Raw genomic sequence first — 23,035 nt, 5'->3', positions numbered from 1 at the left:
GAGCCCAGGGAGAGCTGCTCAATGACTAAGCTTCCTCCCTTGAATCTTAGACAGTATCTTCTCTCCCAGAGACCTAACCTCTTGGAGCTCATGAAGAAGCCCTTGTCTGTGTCGGGACTGGGGTCGCAACTTTTGGGGCTCTCGCCTGTCCTCATCACTGTGCATTATCATGGCTGTTTCTAAGGTGATGTAGATGGTCTCCATAAGGTTCTCCTAGTACTGTAATGAATGAGACCCATGTTTTTTGTTTGTGATGATGGATATTGATAGGACACAATGAAGCTTTTATCTCCTTTCAGAGTAATGTATCATCATGTTTTCATTCTAAACAGGCAGTGGTCGACTTTCCTTTTTCCTGTTTGTCATGGCATCAGTTGTGAGTTTATACCGGATCTTTGCATCAAGGATAATTGGGCAGGAATTCTAAAGGGAAGGTAGGCACAGGAGAAGAAACATTTTATAATTTGCCAAGAGACGAGTACTTTTCTGTCTGCTTTTCAAATCTTGATTTGATTTTGAAATACCTTCCTTCCTTCCATCCTATGCAGTATGACAATTTTTTAAAATTAAAATGAACTAAGCGTGTTTAATGCATTTTGCGAGGCATGTACAGCCCTCCTTCAAAGAGCTCACCCTGGCAGTTTGACCAGACCAAGGCTGGACAATGCGGGGTGAGCACTTTAGCTGCTTTCGAATGGGGTCTTTCTTCACTGTCAAGGATCAGATCCTCCTGATAGCATCCTGTTATGAGCTGTATTTTTGTGTCCCCCCTGCCCCAAATACATATGTTGAAGCCTTAACCCCCAATGTGGTAGTGTTTGGAGATGGCGTCTTTGGGAAGTAATTAGGGTGGAATGAAGTCATGAGGGTGGGGCTCCCACGATGGGATTAGTGTCCTTACAAGAAGAGAAAGAAAGACTAGAACTCTTTCTCTGCATCGAGAGGACACAGAGAGCAGGCAGCCATCTGTAAGCCAGGAAGACACCAAATCTGCCAGCACCCCGATTCTGGACTTCCCAGCCTCCAGAACTGCGAGATATAGATGTCTGTGGTTTAAGCCACCCGGTCTCTGGTGTTTTGTTAGACCAGCCCAAGCTGATCAGGACACATCCCATCTTGCTTTCCCAAGGCCCCTTCCGAGACCCTCCCCATTTGGTTCCCAGTCCACGGTCTCTTCCAGGAGCACCCCCGTGAGGGGAGCCCTCTGAATACTGCGTCCATTCCAGGCCGTACACTCTCATGGAGTGTCACAGGGTTGTTGAGGGGGTCTGCTTTATTCTCAGACAGACACTCAAGGACATCATTCTCATTGTCTTCAAGCATCGAAGGGACCGCTGTGCTGAAAGGGGAAGGGATTCATCCAGTGTTGCCAGATTCCAAGGAAATGTGGATTGAAATACATTAGGCAGAGAAGGATTTCACCAATGAGGGCTGCCTGTGGAGGGGGTGAGCCCCCTGCCACTAGAGGCGTCAGGAAGGAATATTTATGAGAGGACTTATGACCTGAGCAGTGGGCACACGCTACTGGGAACATTGCCTCTAAGCCTCCCCATTCCCCAACTCTGAGAATCCGTGGCTTTGCGATGGTCTTAAATGGGATGCCGGGAGTTGGGAAAGCAATTAAAGAAATCCACCGAAGTAAGGACCAAGCTATAAAAAAAAATCTTTATTTCATGTACCAGGATTTTTTTTCTTTTTTTTCTTTTTTTAGTTTTCTGCTTTTTAAAATTTTTTTCTGTTAACAGTCTGAAAAAAAAAAAAAAAGGACCCACCAAGAAAAGAAAATGGAGGTTGATTTCTTGAACTGGTTTGAGCTGGACATGAGCAATCGTCCACCCTGGCAAGCAATGCCCTTGCCGCCCCGATCCCGACCCCGTCTGGGCCCCTGGCCCTTTCTCAGCCAAGCTGGTTTCACCCACACCCAGAGCGCCTTCTTCAAGAGGACCCAGGACCCAGGCCTCAGGGCCTGCATAGCAGAGCCAGTTGTCATCCCAAACACTCCCAAACTGCCAGAACTCAGAGAATTGGGCCAGTTTTCCTCTTTGGATAGCGCCCACTTAATTGCTGTTTTCTTGGGGCCTCACCCTTCTTTCTAGTCCTTGATCTTTTCAGGTTTGGAGTCTGGCGGGCTGGCTGGCAGGGTTGGAGTGGGAGTGGGGAGAGATCGTGATTTCTGCCCACACCTGGCATTGGCCTCCATTGCTCTGCCTTGGGGCCCCATGGCGTCCCGTGCACTTCTGGGTTGGGCTGGCAGATGTTCTGCCTTGTGGCTCAGGCTGAATTTAGGGTTCCAGCTGCTGCTGACCTGAGAACAGAGCTTTCCTTTCCCAGACAAAAGAGAGGAAGGGCAGCCGGGAGTGCACAAACCCCAAAAGCCTTGCTAGCCACTCCCCCCAACTCCTCAGAGCTCAGCTTAGGAAACTTCAGGCCAGGTCAGAAACAGGCAAACCAGGACGTGCTGATGGGGGCAGCAGGGCACCCCACCTTCAGAAGAGTGACTGGCAGGCTGAGCTGAAATTCAACCTTTGGAAAACTGTTGGGTGTCTCTCAGTCCAACCTGGCGCTCGTCCCTCTGGGAAGAAAGGGGAGCAACATGAGATGCCCCAGACTTTAGTCTGTGGTGTAAGTTTAACTTTTGAGGTTGGTCCTTACCCTGGGACCGACCTTTGTAAAGCTCTTGTCTCCATCCCCTCAGCCTTAAGCACTCCCAGCAAACCTCAGAGGACCCTCTTTTCCTCTGACCCCAAAGACAGTGGGGGAACCCTGATGGCTGACCTCTTCTCTCAAAGAAGCCCCTTTCCTTCCTGTAACCAGGTTATGGAATTAGAGAAAGGGGACACAAGATGAAGAGTGGCTTTCTGGTGCCTTTTCCCTCTCTATCTGAAAGGCAGGATACGTTTGCTCACATGTGTGTAATTTTTGCTTTGACGTTGGATGTGGGGGCAGGGGACTGGGAGCACAGTGAGGAGGCATATGGGGCATGTGTGTGTGTGTGTGTGTGTGTGTGTGTGTGTCCGTGTGTGTCCGTCCGTCTGTGTGAATGGCTGCCTGATGATTTGGAAATGTTCTCAGTGTCTGGGGGCTGGATGGCAGCTATTTTGGTTGTCCTTGGCATCTTCTTCTGGGCAGGTGGCAGATCTTAAAGTCGTTGATGCCAAGAATAAGAATGGGCCTTTGGAGCTCATCTGGGTCAATCCACATGCTCACACAGGGGGAAACTGAGGCCCAGAGAGGCCACACAGCAAGGGATTCCAGAATTCAAAGCTAGATTCTAGACTTGTGCCCTTTTCATGCATGCAAGCATGGCATGTGTGTGTGTGTGTGTGTGTGTGTGTGTGTGTGTGTGTGTGTGGTAGGAGGGCACGCGTGAGCATAAAGGCCAACATAGAGCTGTTGTCGTTGTCCATGGCTTTGGAGGGTATAAGTCCGTCTTTTTTGAACTCTGCCTCTGGCTGTGTACAGGGATGGAATGGTTTATAATGGCATGTGTATTCCTGTGAGTGATTCAAATGCTGGGCTTCTAGGACGTGTGTGTGTGTGTGTGTGTGTGTGTGTGTGAGAGTGGGGTGTGCGATCTCCTTCGTGAAGACTGGATTCTCCATCGTGACTCTCTCTTCCACAGTAGCAGCACCTTCTCGGTATAAGGAAGAGATCTTTTGTCACAGACACTCCCTGCAGTTCCTTCTTCTCTCCCTCCTGCTTTAAATCCAGCTCTAATCTCTCACAACAGCATTTTTTTTTTTTAAATGGATTGGTATATTTGTTTTCTGTTTTCTCTTTACAAGTTCCCTGCTAAATTTTAAGTCCCCCACCCCACCCCATTTTTTTTTTGTTTTCACAGTTTAAAGCTGGAAAAGAATTAAAAGAAAAATACTATCTGATTTTCTTGCAAGTAAATCCACTTATTATATATTTACATTTATTTATAGTCCGTGGTTTTTTTATTAAAAAAAAAAAAATCACCACTTGTTTTTCCATTTTCTTTTGTAAAAAGAAACCTTTTTGCAATGTCGTTGTTGGACCCGGTGAGCCTTGAGGGGGCTTCAGCGAGTCCAAGGACCCCCAAAGGGTCAGTGAGCCCCCTTCCCAGGGGATTGGGGGCCTATGAGTCTGGGGGTCCACCATCGCCCCAGGGTCATCGGGTAGCCCCGAGGTGAGGGGTGAGGAGGGAGAGCTGCTTTATATCCCCCGGAGGGTGGGATCTCTTGCTCCCAAGGACAGGAGCTTGGGGTGGTGGTGACCCCAAGAGGCTCACCCTGAGGATTCCGGGGTTTCTGGGCATTTCGGCAAGCCACCGGCAGCCATCCCCTCTCCTTCCTTTCCCTCAAGGCCTAGGAAGTCATCACAGTGGGTTAAGGACCATTAAGGACTGGGAACCCCAGGGCTGGACAAGCCCCACGTGCACCCCCGTCCAGGCGTCTTTCGGACAGGAGGGACCAAGGACTCTTGGGTCACCTGGAGGCCTTCAATTGCCCCATCAATGCTGGGTGGAGCCGGCTCGCAAGCCAAGAGCTTGCCCAGCGTTCCTGGGGCACCCATCCAGAGGCTCCAGGGACCTGGCAGTGACCGAGGCTTGCCTGGCCCCGGGGCCTCTGAGTCTCCACCCCCCAACTCACCCAGGGGGGGCAGAGCCCACTTGGGGTTAAAGGGAACAGAAAAGTAACTCTCCGGAGTTAAAAAAAAAAAAAACAACAACAAAAAACAAACCACAAACAACAAGTAACGTAAACCTCTGATAAATGCAAAGAAAGAAATCCCCTTTCTTTCTGCTCCTTCTCATTTTTTTTGCTTTAATGTTATCTTGGTTCCCTTTTATTTTTTCATTTAAATTGGTTTTTATTAAATGTTAAAATAATGGTACATGGGAAATCATGCATTTTCTTTTAGATTTATTTTCTATTTTTAATTTTTTATCCTCTCTTGCTTTTTTAAAGTTTGTTTTTCCTTCCCTCATTTATTTTTTTTCACATTTCCTGTTGTTTGGCTTCTTTGTTCCTCTTATATTTTGTTCGTTTTTTTTTTTTTTTTTAGATTTACTTATGTTTTTCTCTTTTTTTGTTTGTTTTTTTTTTGTTTTTTGTTTTTGCTTTTAGAAGGTTTCCCCCCCACCCGGGGATGGTTTGGTTTCCCCTACCCTCCCCCCACCCCCTGCCCACCCCGCGGCCGCGCCCCACTCCCGGCTCTGCCTGGGACCGGCAGGCGGCGCTGGCGAGGCCCCGCGGCTTCATACGGGGGTGGTCCGGCGGTTGGCTGTGTTGGAGTGGAGAGAGTCTTTGTTCTCCTTCTGGATACAGTTGTGAACTTGGAGGAAGCTGTTATCCCTGTCGGAGTTGTAGGTGGCGGTGGGCGTGGTGGCGGCCTTCAGGGGGTCCCTGCTGAGGGTGTACATGGAGATCTCGGTGGAGGGCAGGGTGTTGAAGCCCTTGAGGCCCACGGGGGAGGCGTCCCTGGAGTGTGAGGGCTCGGTGGAGCGGGAGCTGGAGCGGCTGCGGCGCTGGTAGCGGTAGCGGTAGCTGGGGATGCGGGTGATGGCGGAGGCCTGGAGGTAGTCCGTGGCACGGGCGGTGGCCCGCAGCTGTTTGTGCCGGTCGATAAACATGTGCACGGCCAGCACCCCGACCATCTCGGCAATGATGAAGGACAGGGCCCCGAAGTAGAAGGACCAGCCGTACGAGTAACTATTCTTTTTGGAGTCGCTCTTGGAGGGATCTCCGGCATTGGCAGATATGTACACTATGATGCCAATGATGTTACTCAGACCTGCCGGGCACCGGGGTGGGCAGAATCAGAGAGAAGGACGTTAATTTCCAAGCAGGATGCCAGGCACTGGGCGGGATTAAAGGACAGGGACAACTGGATGGGACTCTCCCCTGTCCAGCGTTTTCATCATGCATGGATGGGTGGGTGGTATAGAGGGACCTTGGCAAGCGTCACCCTAATATTTTATCATTCCGTTTGAAGAGAGCTACAAAGGGAAGAGCTAATGGAAACAGATATGGAAGAGAGGAGAGAAGAGAGAGGCGTTCTATAACATATTGAGTAACAATAATAATAGATATTGTTTATTGACCATTTACCACCTGCCTTCACTGCTGAGTGCTTTTCAAGGGGTTTGCTAGTGAGAAAATGGATCACAGGGGGTAAAGCAGCTTCCTTAAGGCTGCACAGATATTTGAAGTTGGTGTACTAGGGGGTTAGGACTGGCTCCTGGAGCCAGATTGCCTGGATTCAAAACCTTTGGGGATGACAGGGCTTGCCGCGGTAGGGCCATGGAGAGGATTACGTGTGAAAGCTGTCTGGGACGTGGTTAAATGCTACTTAAACGTTAGTCATTCTTATTAAATGGCTCATGCTACAGCCCGTGTTCTTTTTCTGGCACTGGAAGCAAATGTGACTTGTCATGTAACTGGACTGAGAAATGTGATTTTGGGTGCCTGCCTGCTCCCACCTGTGTAGGGCAGTGAGGGGAGAGGGCAAGTAAAGATAGGTCCAGTACCTAAGGGGGACCCGGGATTTGGGCCATTTTCTAAGAGGTAGGGAGAAGATGGGCCATTGGGCTGAGGGTCTGGGATGATCCTGGAGGACTCAGTGGGGAGCGCAGGTGAGATCCCCAGCACAACCTGTCTTTCCTGCAATATGACCTGTTGCAAGGCCCGGAGATTCCTTTCTTCCCTCCCCCTCCCCTCCTCTCTCGGCCAGGTCCTTCCAGCTACTGGGTACCCAAACCTCAGCTTCTCTCCACTGGGCAGGCCTGGGCTCTGCAGAGAGCATTACCTGCAGACACGAAGAAGATGCCGGCACTCAGGATGATGTTGTGTCGAGTCTTGTAGAACTCGCTGGCTGCGATGCAGAGTCCACCCATGAAAAGCAGAATCACGCTCAGGATTGGGAAAATGCTCGAGGCCCTCACGGCCCCTGTGGAACATGGAGGGTCAGGGAGAGAGAGAGAGAACATGGCCGTGAGACGGCGGGATGCAGGAGGGAGGAGAGAGGGCAGCACACGGGAGTGGGGGTTTTATTGATGGACCAGAGTTGAGGTTGCTTAGCAATACTAGGGAGGAGGGAGAGGGAGCAGGCCACTGGCCAGCTCACAGCCCTTCAGGGGCTCATCTCCGCCTGGAGGACCAAACTCCAGTGCCTCATGAGTCCCACAGGGCCCTGTGTGACCTGGCCTCTGCTCATCTCCAGCTTCATGTCTATGTTCTCTCCTGTTCCGTCACAGCAAACTTCCCAAGTTATGTTATTGCATACTTCTGAGTTTCGAAATTCCACGCTTTTTTATTAGAATGTTTTTCTTGCTCTTTTTCACATGACAAACTTCTGTTCAGTCATCAAAATCCAAATCCAACTCTTAAGTCCCCTTGTCTGTGAAGCCTTCATTGACTTTCTTAGGCAAAGTTTTTAGCTCCTTCCCTTTGGGGGACTTGGGGCACATGGAAAGGCAATGTGGTGTAGTGGTTAGGGAATTACACGGTCTGGATTTGAATTTGAATCTGGCTGTAGCATTTATTAGTTTTGTAAGTTTGGATAAATTATCTCATCTCTCTGTGCCTTAGTTTCCTCTGAGTACAGTAAAAGATAGCAATTTTTATTATTTCTCATGTCTCTCCCGCTTTAGATATAACTTCTCCATGAATTGGCCTTACTTCGCACTGAAGCTGGTGTGCTCTTAGAACTAAAATCTATCACAAGAAGCAGATTCTACCTGATTTGTTCAATGGACAAATATTTATTGACCTGTGAGTAAGTATATGGAACTACAGAATATCTGCTAATACTTAGGGAGTTCTTCCTATGTGCCTGACCTTGTTCTAAATGCCTCCCATGGACTGACCCATTTAACCCTCATACCAACCCCATGAGACCATGGGCCTTGGCTTCCAGGAGATTACAAATACCTTCTTCTGTAAAGAGACAAATAATAAGTGTTTCTGGCTTTTGCTGGCCATACAGTCTCTGTCGCAACTACTCAACTTTGCCATGGTAGCGTGAAAACAGCCATAGACAATGTGAACAAATGAGTGTGGTTGTATTCTAATAAAACTTTATTTATAAAAACAGTTGGTGTGCCAGATTTGGCCTGCTAGTTGCAGTTTGGCCACCCCTGGTTGAAAGCATAATGCACTTATATGGGAGAAAGCCCGCATAGTCTGGTACAGGGAGATGCATTGCCCTTGACAATGGGGAGTCCACTGAATAAATACAGATGGCGTGCCAGCCACTGTGCCAGGTTACAGGCTGGGCATGGAAGACAAAAAGAGTGCACAAACAGGCCTAGTCCATGGCTTTCTAGGGCCCACATTCTCATGAAGAAGATACATGTCATCAGATGATAACACAAGGAAATGTATAATGATCAACCAGGATAGTGTTATGGAAGAAAGGTCCCCATATGTCACCATGAAAGTGTGTGACAGGCTAATGTTTATTGAGTGCTGAGTGTATGCTGGGACTGTTTGAAGCACTGTATACTGTATATATTAGTACTCATTAGTTCTCATTATGTCCCTATGAAGTAAATACTTTAATTACCACCATCATACACAGGCTAAAACAGGCACAGAGAGGTTAAGGATTTGTCCAAGGCCACCCCGCAATGAAATGGCGACGCTGGGTTTGTGAACCCAAGCTAGACTCTGTGTGCCTAACCACTGTACTCCCCTGCTTTCTGGCCCTACACTTCACATCTCTCAGAGCCTCCTCTGAGCTCATATGAGGCAGTGACCTTGGAGCTGATCTCCGATGGATAAGGAGAAGCTAACTGGGTAGAGAAGAGGCGTAGTGTAGAGAGAGTTCCTGGGAGAGAAAGCAGCATGAGCAAGGGCTGGAGGAAGTGTGGCTTGTTCGGGGAATTGAAAGGAGCTGGATCACAAGGAGCTGGTGGAGGGACTTGGGGGAACACAGAGAGATGAAGCCAACAGGTCCAGACCACACAGGGGCTTATGGGTCACCTGGAGGCCTATGGGTCATGTTACAGAGTTTACCTTTATCCCAAGGACAATGGGAAACATTAAAGGGCTTAAAGGAGGTAGGGCTGTCACAATCTGATTTGCATCTTAATAAGCACATGGATTAAGAAGGGGTCAAGGGTGGTTACAGGCATTGCAGCTCATTAGACAAGTGATGATGGTGCTTGGACCAGGGTGAGTACAGAGGGCATGGGCAGAGGGATATTTAGGAAGTAAATTGAGGCTTGGTGATGGGTGCATAGGGGTGGAGAAGAGAATGGTGTTGAGGATAATTTCTAGGTCTCAGATTTGCTGGCTGGCTGGATAAAGCCACTTGTGAGAGTGGGAGAGGATCAAGCCTAAGGAGTGAGGGGAGAGAAATCAGGGTTTGGTTTGGGACACAGTGAGTTTGAGGTGCTTTGGAGATATGCAGGTGGAGTACGGAGGGGCAGTTGGATGTGCAGGTTTGTGGCACAGAGGTGTGGTCTGGGCTGAAGCTGTAAAAGGGGGTTTGTAGACACAGAGCTAAGCACAGAGGAACTTGCCCATGGAAGGGCAGAGGGCTTAGCCTTGAGGCTTTGGGAGCCCCAGTATTTAGTCACTGGTTTGGAAGAACTTGGGCACATCTCGTGGTGTCCCTGAGCCTCTACCTGGAGACAAAAATTCAAGCTCAGTCTATCTTACAGGGTTACGGTGATTAAATAGGAAGAAGAGTGTTGGAAGCACTCTCGAACTTTTGAACATGCAGAATTTTGGTAAACTATAAATAATTTATTATTTTCTATGCTAATGACAGAAATGAAGAGTGTCATAAGTACCCAGGAGGGAATGACATCTTGCCTTCTGGATGGGGTGGCCTGAGCTATAAGTTGTTTGCTAATCCTCTTTTTGGCCAAATTCTGTAGACAAATCATTTTGCGATCTAGTGTCCCAGTGGGCTTCCAGCATCAATGGCTGTCCTGCTGTGAAATACCTTTTTGTGGTGGGCACAAGTGGAGGATGGGGCAGCTGCCTGCATGGGGAGGCCCAGCGGTTTCCTCACTCAGTCAGGCAGAGGAGGAGGTGTGGGGGGGTGCCCTGTGTGGGTGGGTGTGGTGGGAAGTCGATGGACCCAGACTTGGCGCCTAGTCTCTGCTTGGCTCTCCACGGAACCTGAGCACGTACTTTTCCTCCTCTGGGTCCAGGTGTGCACTCTGATGGGGTTGGACTAGGTGATCTCTCAGGTCTTGTCTGTCTCTGATGGTCCTGTGTCCCCCAAGACCCCCCATCAGGGCCCACTCAGCCAGGCCGTCGTCATACCTATTCCCTGTGCCAGTCACGGTCTTTAATCAAAGTAGTGTCATCATCAGGTATAGGGAGGGCGGGCTCCTGATTTTCTGGGCACAGCGTTAAGCTCTTTATGCCTGTTATCCCATTTGAGATTTGATCCATCCTAACGGGATAGAATCACGGATGCGCTCGGTCGGGAGGAGCTTGTAGGCTCTTGGGTATCTCTCCTCTCTTCCTTCTCGCCGTGCTAGATGGGGCAGCCAGTGACCGAGAAAGGGGTTGTGTAAATGTGTGTGCGTGAGTGTATTGTGAGAGAGCGTATGAGGGCCTGTGAGTGAGAATGTGTGAGTGTGAGAGTGTGTGGAGGGAGAGGAGGAGAGGGAAGAAAGAAGAGAGAGAACAGGAAGGGAGAAGGAGAGGAATGGAGTGGAGAGGCAAGGGAAGGAGGGAGGGAGAGAGTGTTATTGGAGAAGAGAGAAGGATGTCAGAGAAAGGGGAAGAAGACAAATGGTGGATGAGAGGAAGGGAGAGAAGTCAAGAGTGGTGGCTGGGAGCGTGGGCTCCAGGTGTGAACTACCTGGGGTTCCCTCCTGGCCCTCCCAACTGCCCGTGCGGCTTCGGTACCTCACCTTTCTCACCTGTGTGATGGGGACACCGACAGAACCTGCCTTTTAGGGTGGTTGTGAAGATGGATGAAGATAAGGTATGAAGTGTCAGGCCTGGCACAGACATAGTCAGTTGTCCAATGAACGTTTGCGACATATAATGACTCATGAAAGGAATCTGGAAGCCCGTGGAGCTTCCTCTGGGAGTGCCATCTGTGCAGGTGCCGGATGCTTCCCCGTTCCTGCTGTCTCTGGGGTTGGTGATCAGCTGCAGGAGCTCAGGAGAGAGACGGCTGGAGCGTCTCTCTCTCGCTGTGTTGCCTGCCTTCCCTGAGCCTCAGCTGCCTCCTCTGCCATGGGCAGGGAGTCAGACACCTAGCTCAGACGGCTGCGAGGAGGAGTCAGGAGTAAACGCATCTGAAGCGACTAGACCGGCGCCCGGTGCCCGACGAGCACGGGGGACAGCAGTTCTCCCCACAGCAGAGCACACTGTTGCTGTGTCTCTCGGGCCCGCGGCTGCCTCGGCTGGCGTTTGTTAAAGTGCAGGCTGTGACTCATGACTAGGTGGTGAAGTCAGCACGGTGGCTGCAACCAGCACTTAAACAAGTGAGCCAGGAGGGAAGAGGAGCTGTCACCGTGCGCGGAGTGCAGAAGGGCGGCCCGCTTGGTGAGATGACGGCTCCGCTTGGCCGGACGGGAGTGCGCACTAGCCTCACCAGCCTTGTGGCAGCGCAGTGCAGGAAGTTCCCCGCCTGCAGGGTTCGGTCTGAGCTGTTTCAGATGCTGACCTCGATGACCTCTGGCAGGAAAGTCTCTCACAACGATTTCGATTTCGCTAGAAGGGGCTTCAGGGCTGGGACCGTGGACAGGAGCACTCGGCCCTGGACAGCATTATGGGAGGCAGGTGGCGTTTCAGAGAGGGTCCTGGGCTGGGGTAAGGCATTTTCCCTCTCTGGGCCTCGGTTTTCCCTCATCTGTAAAATGGGAGGGTGGGGCTGTAGCTCCAGCCTTTCAAGGAGCTGGGAGGACCTGTGGCCCTTCCAAAGTCTAGCAGAAGGAAGAGGTGGTAGACTTCCCTCGCGTGTTCCCCTGAGGCAGCTGGGGAGTCCTAGCAAAGTACCATCCCAGCCCTTGTCTTGTTGTATGTACCCTTAGAGCCCCTTGGGGGATCAGTATTCATCCAGGCTCAGGGAAGCTGTGTAACTTGCCCAAAGGCCACAGAGCAGAGCTCACCTTGAACTCAGTCCTTTCACTGTAAATCCCAAGCTCAGATCTTGCTACTTGGTATCTTCCCTCCGACAATTGCTTAGGTATGTAGGAAACCCCTCGGTCCCTGGTGGGACCAACAGAGGGAGATGGAGAAGGGGGAGCAGAGAGGAGGAAGGTTCTCTGAGGCTGGGAAGGGTGGATTTGGCTCAACTAGAGACCCAGCACCCACCTCTATCCTCATTTTGGGAAGATGATAATCCTGCCAGGCCGCCCTAGGGAGGGCAGGTTCTCATTTATTCACTCAGCAAACATCTCCTGGGCCTGACTCAGGACAGGCACTGTGCTGAGTATAGTGGGAAGTGGGGAGAACTCTCTATTTGCAGCCACCCAGAGGAGTAGCTATTCATGGTCCAGAGGGGGAGAAGAATCCATCACAGAAATCATGACATGCAGGTCGGAAAACACAGTGGTCACCTCCCTGCAACTCATCCTTCTCCGACATTCCTGGCCTCAGTCAAGGGCAGCACTGCTCCTTGTCTCCCAAGTCAGGACTCCTAGATGTCTGTGAGTCCGTCTTTTCTCTCACCTCTCTCCGTCCAGCCTGTCTTAAATCCTGGTGGCTCTGCCTTCAAATACATCCGGAATCAGACCCCTTCTCAGCCCTTTCCCCACCCTGGCATTTCTAGCCTGAATTATGACCATCGTCTCCTCCTGGCCTCCTTGCTCCTGCTCAGACCCCACAGTCACTTCTGCAGCAGAAGTAGAGTGATGCTTTTAGTGTAGATGGTCGTCCCCACCTCTCCCCTGCTCAGGACCTATCGAAGTCCCATCTCAGATTAAAGCTGAGGCCTACAGGTCCTGGCCTCCCATCTGCCTGCTTATGCCCTCTTAACCACGTGGCTTCCTGGCTGTCCCTGGGCATGCCAGCCTCAGACACTTTGCACTGGCTGTTCCCTCTGCATGGCATGCTCTTCCCAGGATACTGTAGAACCAGATGTGCCCCGCTACCCTCCTCCTCTAGGTCTGCGTCCCAGCGAGGACCTTTCTGACCACCCTACTGCAAACTGAAGCCCTCCTCTTGGCGTGCCCTCTCTCCCTTCCCTGCTCAATCTGTATCCTTTGCATTTTCCACAGTGCAGCATACGCCAGTCATCGCTGATGCCTACTGACGGCTTACTATGATCTTGGTCGGTGCGAAGAGCTGTCTTATACGGAATCACGTAAGCCTCATTACAGCCCTAGGAAGTATCGATGACCACTGTCCCCATCGTGAGGAATCCAAGGCCCAAGGCGGTTAACCAAGAAGTGGCAGAGTCAGATTTGAACTCAGGCAGTATGTACTAAAGCCCCACACTTACACACATGCAGGCCTCCGTCCATTCCAGAAGCACGTGACCCCGTGCCAGGCTCTGTGCTGGTCACTGGGGAGTCAGAGTTGGTTCAGAACAGACCCTGCCCCTAAGGAGAGTAGGGTCTGGTGGACTGTGTTCCCTGACCTGGGAAACAGCGGGAGCTCCAGCCCCCCTTCTGGAGTCCACCCTGCCTGCCCCTCTGCCCCTCCAAGTCTTGGGCCAGCTGAGTGTGAACGGTCAGAGCCTGAGATGCTGGTCTGGGCACACAGGGCTCTGTTGTCCCTCCTTGATGAGCCCCTCCCACCTTCTTGGATTCTCCCCATCCCTGAGACCCCTGTCCCTCCTCACAGTCATCTGCTGTCCTCTGGACACCCAGCAGTGTCCTGTCTCTGCCCACCTGCAGTCACCTGGCCACCCCTGGTCCTGTCAGCTCTGCCTCCCAAAGAGCACCTTACTTCTCGCCGCCACAACTACAACTGGTCCAACCGCCATCACCTCTCTCCGGGACGACCGCGACAGCCCCCAGCTGGCCTGCCGGCCTTCGTCATTATCCTTTTATGATCCCCCACCTCTGCTACAGCAGCCAGAAGGGGCCTTCCAAATCAATGCCCCAGCCGATGGTTCCCATCACATTGTAATGAGATCGGCTTTCCTCCGGACGGGAGCAGGCTCCTCTGCTGTCTCTCCGACCTCATGCTGGACGGAGGAGGCCGTCCACGCATGCACTGGGCTCGGATCCACAAACACACCGCCTTGCTCCTGCCTTAGTACAGCTTCTGCTCTTGCCATTCCCTCCTCAGTCACCTGCTTCCGTGAATTCCTCTTAGCTAATTCCTTTTCTTAGAGAAGCTGTCCTGACCACCTATGAGGATGACATCCCTCTCTGCCCTCGCCCACCCCCTCACCCTCCACTCTCCCCTGCTTCACTGGGTTCTGACACTGTCCATGGGGTATTTGTGCGCTTGTTGATTTCTTGTTGCCTCCACTGGAATGTCACCTTCACAAAAGCCCCAACTTTCTTTGAATCCTCTACACCAATAGCGCTCTGCACATAGTGAATGCTTAGTGAATGTCTCATGAGCAAGTGAATAAATGAATGCTTCTAAAGTCCAGGTCTCAGCATTGGTGCCACCTTATCTAGTGGCCTCTTCTGGATTGACTTCCTCCATTCTGAGTTAGAGGCCAGGCTTCCTTGTCCCCCACATTTCCTTCTGCCCCTGCCTGTGTCATGGGATGCCCTTTATGTTCATGAGTCTGTCTCCAGACAGCGAGCCCTCGGGGACAGGGGCTGCTTCCCTGCCTCTAACAGCCTCCCACGTGGCAGGTGCACTGTGCAGATAGGTGTAACAGACCTGAACTGGAGGCCCACGCAGATTCTACCCTCTCTGGTGCAGCTTCCTCCAACACTCTGGGACCCAGCTGTGCCCACCTCCAGGCACAGTCCCGCCCACCTCCCTGGGCAGAAGCCCTGCCTACCTCAGTGGGGCTGAGGGTCCTTCTAGAAAGATGATCCCTGTCTTCTAGTGTCTCTAGCCAACCAGGTTAAAGCTTAATAGAGTGGCAGGAACTCACATCTTCCAGCTTTAAAAAATTGCCTTTATTGCCCAGGCTTAGCATACTATAGATCAGGGGCAGCAAACAGCCTGCTGCCTGTTTTTGTAAATAGAGTTAAGTTTCACTGGAGCACAGCCATACTCATTTGCTTCCATATTGTCTATGCTGCTTTTGTGCTACGAGGTCAGAGCTGAGTAGCTGGGATAGAGACTGTATTGCCTACAAAGCCTAAAATACTTATTACCTGTCCCTCTACAGAAAAAGTTTGTTGACCCCCTGTTACAGATGCTCAAAATAATTGTTGGATTAAGTCAACTCAGATCAGACCCTCAGATCCTGCACTGCTGACACACATTCAAGTCTTTTTGTCCAGGAACACTAAAATGAACCAAACACTCTAAGCTCTTCTCTCTTTAAGGAAGTACAGGTATAGAGTAAGTAGGAATAGCCACCAAAGAATCCTATAATTTTCCTTTATTAAATAATGTCGATTGAGCATCTACTGTATTCCAGGAGCTGTGCCTAGAACCGATTCCTGCCCCAAGCACCTGGCATCCCGCTGATAAAGTATCACACCCTCACTGTACTCGACCAGTGTGGCTCTGGACATGGGCTCAGCTTTGCCCCCACACTTGCCACCTCTACATTTCTGCGGTGCGGGTGTCCCAGATCCAGCTGTTTCTCTGAGGGCCCTCCCTACCAGGCCACGCGCCATGTGGTCTTCCTGGGGCCACAGACTGCGTCTCATTCATTCATCTTGATCGCCTCAGCCCCGAGCTCAAGTCTGCCACACTGAAGGTGCTCAGTCTGCTTATACGCCATGCCAAGCTCGTTCGAGAGCCCCAACATGGTAACGGAACACAACCAAAAGGCTCTTTGGGAATTCCATTTCGGAGCTGCATCTTGCAGGAATTCATAAAAGGAAATGATGAGCGTCGTAAGATATTTTTCCCCATTTAAAAAGAAATTTATAATTTGCATCGCGTTCCCTTCCTCTCTCTTCCCAGCTGCCTGGCTTACTTCATGTTCCATGGGCTTTTCAATGAAACCTAGATGCCAGGCTGATCAGAGACTGGGTTTGATGTGAAAGAGACGGGGGGTGATACACATAATAAAATGCCTCCTACATTTTTCATAAAAGTGATCGAGGGTCACAGTAACCACTGTGCTGTGGGAAAGGGGAGGGAGGCAGAAGCGGGGTGCCCCCGGGAGGGGAGCAGGCCTCCCCGGGAAGAGCATGCCTGAGAGCCTCGAGATGAGCCTTCGACCACTTCTGCTAGGGGTGACTTTGCTGTCCCAGGTGTCAAGGACCCTTGGTCTCTCTCTCGGAAATCTCTTTCTCAGGAAACATTTTACCTTGTTAGTTTTTGTCGATTCTTGAGAAATTTTCTTTGGGACTCAGAGTGCTTTCTCTTGATAATATGTCTCAGGTGGGTTTAAGATCGCAGCTGTTACATCAGGATTTAACTTTGACTTGTGGAGGAAGAAAAAAAATCTCATTTATTTTTTTAGTAGAAGTTCTAATCTGGCACTGCCTGATGGGTTTTTTCATTCAGTTATTCAAGAAATATCGACTGAGTGTTTATTGTGTGCAGGCCACGGGGCTGAGAATGTAATGGTGAACGAGAAAGGCAGATTTCCTGGCCAGGCAGTGTTGGCAGGACTGTGAGGGAGATGGTTGCTCAAATAGACAAGGACCCCATAGCACGATACAGGTTCTGTGCTCTGGGAATCCATTCAGGGGCCTGGAGGACTTCCTAGAGGAGGTGATGTTTCAGCTGAGATCAGGAGGATGACTAGGAGTTTGCCAGCCAAAGAAGGGAGGGAAAAGTGTTACACGCAGAGGGAACAGCATACATGAAGATTTGGTCTCTGGACGGAAGGAATGGAGGGAGGTTTTGCTTTTTCCTGCCCTCTGCTGAGAAGGGACCTCTCGATAGTCCTGGTCTTTAGAGCTCTGAAGGTTGGAAGGCAGAACCCAGCAAAGGAAGGACCCAAGAAGAAAATAAAAAAAATTGCATGCACTTACGGAGGAAATATTCTGCTGTGTCAGCTTCATAATCTGCATCCTCTGGGAAGTGATCGATTTGCTTGCAGAGACCTTTGAAGTTCCCTGGAAAACGGGAGAAAGGACACATGAGACATCATAGTTCCCAGGGGCTTAGTGCACACTCTTCCGAAGCTGGCTCAGCTCTGTCCTTCGCCCCTGAAGAAAGGTATCACTTTGTCTATTTGGACATCCCCCTGGTAAATCAACACCTCCCCATCCCACCCCCGTGGCAATGCGGTGAGGATCTAAGGCCTAAGACTTCAAAACTCAGCCTTCCTTCCCTGCACCCAGGCTTCTGAGGATTAGCTGGGGCTTTGCAGGCACCGGAGATTTGATTTGGGGGGCTGGAGACTGCCACCTAGGAGGCTGATGAACCATGTGGGTACACGCGCCTCTGTGTCCCAGCTCGGCTGGGAGTCACCCCGCGTTTTATGTGAGAGAAAGTAGATCACTTTCCAAAGAAGGCAGACCCCAGACTGATCCTGACACACATTCCCGCAGCAGTGGCTTGAAATTCACTGCACCCAGGCTCCAATAGCTGTGAAAGCCTGGGGGGTGAGCCCGCATAGGGCCGTGCCCTCAGCTGGACTTTTGAACTACCACTCATTTTGCCTCTGCCACAGGCCCAGGAGAGGGTATTTTCATCTCCATTTTACAGATGAAGAAACTGGGTCTCAGGGAGGCCAAATGACTGAAGAAGTACTCAGGGAATGATGGAATCGGGGCTTTTGACTCTGATTTGCTCGGCAGGAAGGTGAGAAATGGCTCAGGCAACACAGTCTTTATAAAGACAGATGCACAGAATAGAATTTAAATCATGTCCGCCTCATGACAGAAGGGACTTTTATCTGTTTCATTCACTGTGGTCCTAGTGCCAGCCTAGGTTCAGCAATGTTGCCTAAATTTCTCTGAGACCTGTGCTGGGAGATACGATGCAGAGGGTAGAAGGCAGGTTTGAGAGTTGGACAGCCTGGGTCCAGCTCAGCCCCACTGAGATACCTCAGTTTCCTCATCTGAAAGTGGAGATCCTAGGAATCCTGCCTTTGTAGATTGTCATGGGGCTTAAATGAGCTGACACATATAAAGTGCTCAGAGCAGTGCCTGGCACATTAGTGGATGTGCTTGGGGGCATTGCTGCGAGAGAGAAATGGACCTTGACTATATTCAGCCACTGACATTTGGGATTTTTCTGTGACAGTAGCTAATATAACCTAATTAATACAGTCCTCAATACATGTTAGCAGTTTATTTTCCTATAAAGTCCTGAGCCTCCCTGTCCCCCAAAGTAAGTTTTATCATGTATTCTAGATATTATTTAGGAATTTTAAGATATTATTACATAGACTTGTATATGTTACATATACTTGCATATATAAGATATAAGCGTACTTCTATAAAGTTAAGTATTTTAGATATTTCTAGTTACTATTATATGCTACATATTACAGAAAAATGGTTGAATCCCCCTGCCCCGCCTGCCCCCGAATGTCTCTGTACCAAATTCACTTCCTTTCCAGACTTCTGTAAGATTAATACCCAGAGCATGTGGGGACTTCTGGTAATCCTGCAGAAGCTCTGTGGAGTCCCCAGAGCACAGAGTTTCACCCAAGATGCCCCCATGGGGCAGGTCTCTTCTCTGGTGCCCTGGGCAATCTCTCTTCCTGCTCACCGCCCATCTCGTTGTCCCCCCACTGCTCTGTCATTCCGAGGACACCTCTCCTCGGCCTTCACGCACCTTGGTCCATTAGAAGGAGGCCTCAGCCTCCTCCTAGTAGCTCATCCCCTTTCCCAACCACACACCCCTCTCTCCTGGGAAGTGTCTTAGTTCTCGCCGTTAAGAGGATATGATATTCTCCCTGTTGTTAAAATTACAAATCACTTTGAAAAGCACTTTCATTTTCTCTCAATTCAATCTGACAAATGTTTCGCCAGTGCCAGCTCAGTGCCAGGCATCTTTTTAAGGAGTTCTGCAGGAGGTGAGGTGTGAGGAGTGGTCCTGATGTGCCCCAGGGCTCCTAACAAATCGGGGACAGTGCCGAACCCCAAATTGAGGGCTCGCAGGTGGAGCTGCCACATCACTCTCCTGAGGGCCGCATGCACATGTGGCCCGGCTGCCCCTCTGCACAAACCTGTCTCAGCCATCCCTGGGCTGACCGTTGGCTCCTAGTGCAGTGCCCGGCACAGAAGGGCAAAGAGAGGCTTGTTATGAGGCTGCGTGAAATAATCAGCTGCCCAGGCCTCTCCTGTGAGGTCCAGACCTGGGCTTGTATACCTGTTTGATGTCCCCTGGTAGATGTTTTAAAGGCACTATATGTTCAACAGGTCTAGACCTGAACTCATGATCTTTCCATCAAGCCTGGTCTTCGGAGGCACCGACTAGCTCAGGGAGGGCCTCTGCATCGCTCCCTGGTGCAAGCGTGAGCCCACTCATTATCACGGACATCGCTCCTCCTGCTCACTGCAGGTTCCATCCATCATGACATCCTGCTGTATTAGCTCCTCCCTCTCTCAAACTCATCAGTTTCTCTCCATCAGCCATCGCCAGGCCCCCATCCTTGCTTCCCTGGTGGACTGCAGTAGCGTTTCCACTGGTCATTTTGCACTCACTCTTATCCTATACAGAGTTATCATAGTGATCCTTTGAAAATGCAAATCTGATCAAACCACCTCCAGCTTAAAACACTCAACAGCTTCTCAGTGCTTTTAATAGGGCCTGACCTCAACCTCTTTCTGGCCTCGCCTCTCACCCGCTTCCCTCTCTGTGCACCTGCCAACTTGGCCTTCCTTTCTGCATGCTCCTTCCTACCACAGGATCTTTGCACATGCTGGTCAGGCTGCCTGAGTCCCCACCCCACCACAGCCTTTATCATCTCCTTTCCTCTGCCTCCCTCTGCCTCCCTTTACTCTGCTAGTGGGGTGTCTACTACTCTGTGTTGGGGGGAGATGTTAAGGCATGATGCTGGTGGGAACATTCCAGCAGAGAGGGAGGAATTGATGACCCAGAGAGAGGAGCAGTGTGAGAGAGGATGAGGTCCAGGACACAAGAACGAGGGTGGCCGTAGAGGTGGATGATGGTGTGTCCACTGCATCAGAAGGGAAGGACACACCTGTGGGTGCAGGTGCAGGGGATGAGTAGACATGGTGGGGGCTTGTGACACTCCTCTTCTGGTTGATTCTGTTTTCTTGATAAAATGAGAAGCAGGATCATCCACGGAGAATGAGGAAGGGGAGGCAGGGTTAGAGATTCGAAGAAGGAGTAAGGGAGTCAGATTATTTTCCATGAGGATGGGAGGTAGCATGGCCTAGGCTCCAGACATGAAGTATGTGTGTCGGTGGCTTCAAGGTCCCTCTTGAGATTCCGTGGGTTTCTCTGGCCACATGTAGGGTGCCACTACAGTTTATCTACCTGGAGGGTTGCCTTTAACCAGGATAGGTGTCTGTGAGATGGGTGCAAGAAGGGGAGTGGGAAATGCCAGTGATAATGAAGATGGACCACACTCTAAGCTGAGTAAGGAGGGCGGTGACAAGGTGGCGCATCAGTGCATGGGAAGCCTGGGGTGGGGGTCGGGGAGTCGTTGGTTGGGGGCTCAGAGGAGTGAGCCGGAAGAGTAGGGCTTGGGAGTCAGAGTGGATGCAAAAGACTGAGATTGTGGAGCGTGGTCATTGGTAATGTCAGGGTCAAGGGTAAGCCCATGAACTGGATGGCTCAGGTTGCAAGGAGGTAGGGATGGCATTCAAAGTATTCAGCAGCTGGGAAGCTCACACGGATTAATATAGCAGACAAAACTAAATGTTCACTTTTATTTTCTATGTATTATGAAACCATTTACTACTGAGTTAGAAATTGAAGTGAGAATGATTCATCAAATTATTCTATTAAGCCCCAAATTATTGGTTGGTTTTTAGAAATCATCGATGTGATCTTTCGATGCTGAGCTCCTGCACACTAAATGATGGCCCTGTCTGGGCCACGACTTGACACCTAGAACCACACCTGACGCTTCCAGCCCTTCTCTGCTAGAGCGAGAGTCATTCCGTCTCAGTGAGTACAGAATTTTCTCCTAACCTGTCTGACGCTGGCCAGTCGGAGGACTTCTCTGCGAAAATAGCCCTATGTCCTCAGCAACCCAGGAGGCGGCGGTTGATGGTGCTGGGAGCGGGGGAGTGGGGTGCTGGCAGCGAGGGCAAGGGTGGACACCTCAGAGGTACTGCTCTCACGGGCAGTGGTGTGAGCACAGCCTGGCCCACTCAGGGCTGTAGGAAGATCCTGTTCTTGGGCCCTTGTGCACCTCCTGCAGATGTGTCACAGTGAGGCATGACCAAGGTAGACTGGGTCCCAGGCCATGACGGGACTGGTCTTAACGGTCCCTGAAGCTGATGGTGGCGATGGAGCTGTGAGGCTCGTCTGGATGTGCGCGGGGTCTCCGGGAGCCCCTGGAGCTCTGTGGCCGTGGGCTCAGTCCGACTCACGTACGTGGTGATGAGGCTCATGAGCGGGAGGTGGTACCCGCAGCACTCGACCTCCTTCGGTGGAATTTAAGTGTAGTAGGACATCTGTGTCAACAGACAGCGCCGCAGTCAGTGAAGCATGGTGTACTCTTGTTTTCCTGATGCCATCCTTGGGTTCTGCTATGTTTCTTTCTAGTTTGTGGTCATTAAGCCCAGTGGTTGATGGCTTCAGGCATAGATGGATTCAGGTGCTCAAAAATCTGGTGTTGGCTTTTCTCTCAGTCAGCTTCATTCTTAGGCTCTTTCCCCAAGTAGAGACTGAGGGCTGACTATGTGCCTGGCCCTGGGGTGGCAGAGGGAAATCTAGCCTTATCCCTGCCCTCCCAGGGCTCACAGAGTAGGAGAGAAATACAGAAAGCACAGAATGTAATGTAATTCACTAGAATGTAATGTCTCACATACTGTATTAGAGTGATGTGTAAGCCTTATGGGAACAGAGTTGTTCAGCTAACATTTATGTAACTGTATGCCATGCTGTCCGTGCAACCTGCCAAAGACACAGAGGAAAAATATACTTTCTGTCCCCACAGAACTTGCATTCTGTGGTGGGGTACAGAAAGCGATGCTGTGGTGTAGCAGGATATGTGTTGTGGCAGAGCAGAGCGCGTCCTGGTGCACACAGTAGGTGCATATCCTGCCGTGTGAGTGTGTGGTGTTGACACCGGCCTCCTGAGGAGGAAGTGGTTGAGCTTCTATGGAAAGTGGAGAAGTTAGCCCAGTGAAGCAGGTTGGGGTGTGTGTGTGTGTGTGTGTGTGTGTGTCCATGTGTGTGTGTCTCTGTGTGTGTCTCTGTGTGTGTGTGTGTGTGTCTGTGTGCGTGTGTGTGTGTGTGTGTCTCTGTGTGTGTGTGTCTCTGTGTGTGTCTGTGTGTGTCTCTGTGTGTGTCTGTGTGTGTCTGTGTGTGTGTCTCTGTGTGTGTGTCTCTGTGTGTGTGTGTGTGTGTGTGTGGGCATGATGAGAAAGTGGTGGAAGGTGAGAAGGAATCTAGGAATGTGTGTGTGTGGGCATGATGAGAAAGTGGTGGAAGGTGAGAAGGAATCTAGGAAGAAGGACCAGCAAGAGCAAAGTCAGGAAGTGCTGGTCACGCAGGAGGAAAAAACTGTCTCGAGGGGGTGGAGGGGTCAGAGAAAACTCCCCAGGGCAGAGTTAGGGGTAACAAGGAAGCCCAAAGGCAGTGGGGTGTGGCTTGCACTGGCTCACAAGAGTGGTTGTTGGTGTCTCTTCCTAACTCACACGAGAGGCTTGAAATCAGCCACAGAGGAGGAATATTTGCCCCATGGAATCAGCAAATAGTCCAATTTGAGGACCCCTTCCCTGTCCAGAGAGCCAATCGTTACCTGTTTACCCGTACACCACTGGGAGAAGGGCCATCCATGTGAGGGGTCGGCTATTGCAAAGATGTGACATCCTAGTGGGATTGGTGACAAAACTATTGGTCCCATTTAGAGGGCGGGATGGGCGAAGGCAGGAGATGGCTGGAAAGGGGGCAGAGGCCCATGGTCCAGGCTGAGATGAGGAGCAGACATCTCGCCGCCCACT

General features: G+C 50.8%; 1 protein-coding gene and 1 long non-coding RNA gene across 2 annotated transcripts in view; one reads left to right on the top strand and one right to left on the bottom strand.

Moving 5' to 3' along the window:
* Positions 1 to 7,696, top strand: part of LOC112481886 — a 29,345-nt gene extending 21,649 nt beyond the window's left edge. Inside the window, exon 4 of the long non-coding RNA XR_003047095.1 lies at positions 7,619 to 7,696. This is a non-coding gene — a long non-coding RNA (uncharacterized LOC112481886). The remainder of the gene's footprint in view (positions 1 to 7,618) is intronic.
* The window catches only part of CACNG2 (calcium voltage-gated channel auxiliary subunit gamma 2), a 102,031-nt gene continuing 84,083 nt past the window's right edge, over positions 5,088 to 23,035 (bottom strand). The window contains exons 2-4 of the mRNA XM_006914482.1: positions 16,967 to 17,050; positions 6,775 to 6,915; positions 5,088 to 5,760 (exon numbers count right to left, since the gene is read on the bottom strand). Of these exons, the coding sequence (XP_006914544.1) occupies positions 5,225 to 5,760; positions 6,775 to 6,915; positions 16,967 to 17,050 (761 nt within the window). The 3' untranslated portion in view covers positions 5,088 to 5,224. The remainder of the gene's footprint in view (positions 5,761 to 6,774; positions 6,916 to 16,966; positions 17,051 to 23,035) is intronic.

The sequence above is a fragment of the Pteropus alecto genome, unplaced genomic scaffold (genome assembly GCF_000325575.1).
Source record: "Pteropus alecto unplaced genomic scaffold, ASM32557v1 scaffold94, whole genome shotgun sequence".
NCBI lineage: Eukaryota > Metazoa > Chordata > Mammalia > Chiroptera > Pteropodidae > Pteropus > Pteropus alecto.
The sequence above is the reverse complement of the archived record's forward strand: the minus strand, read 5'-3'. Positions and strand labels throughout refer to the sequence as shown.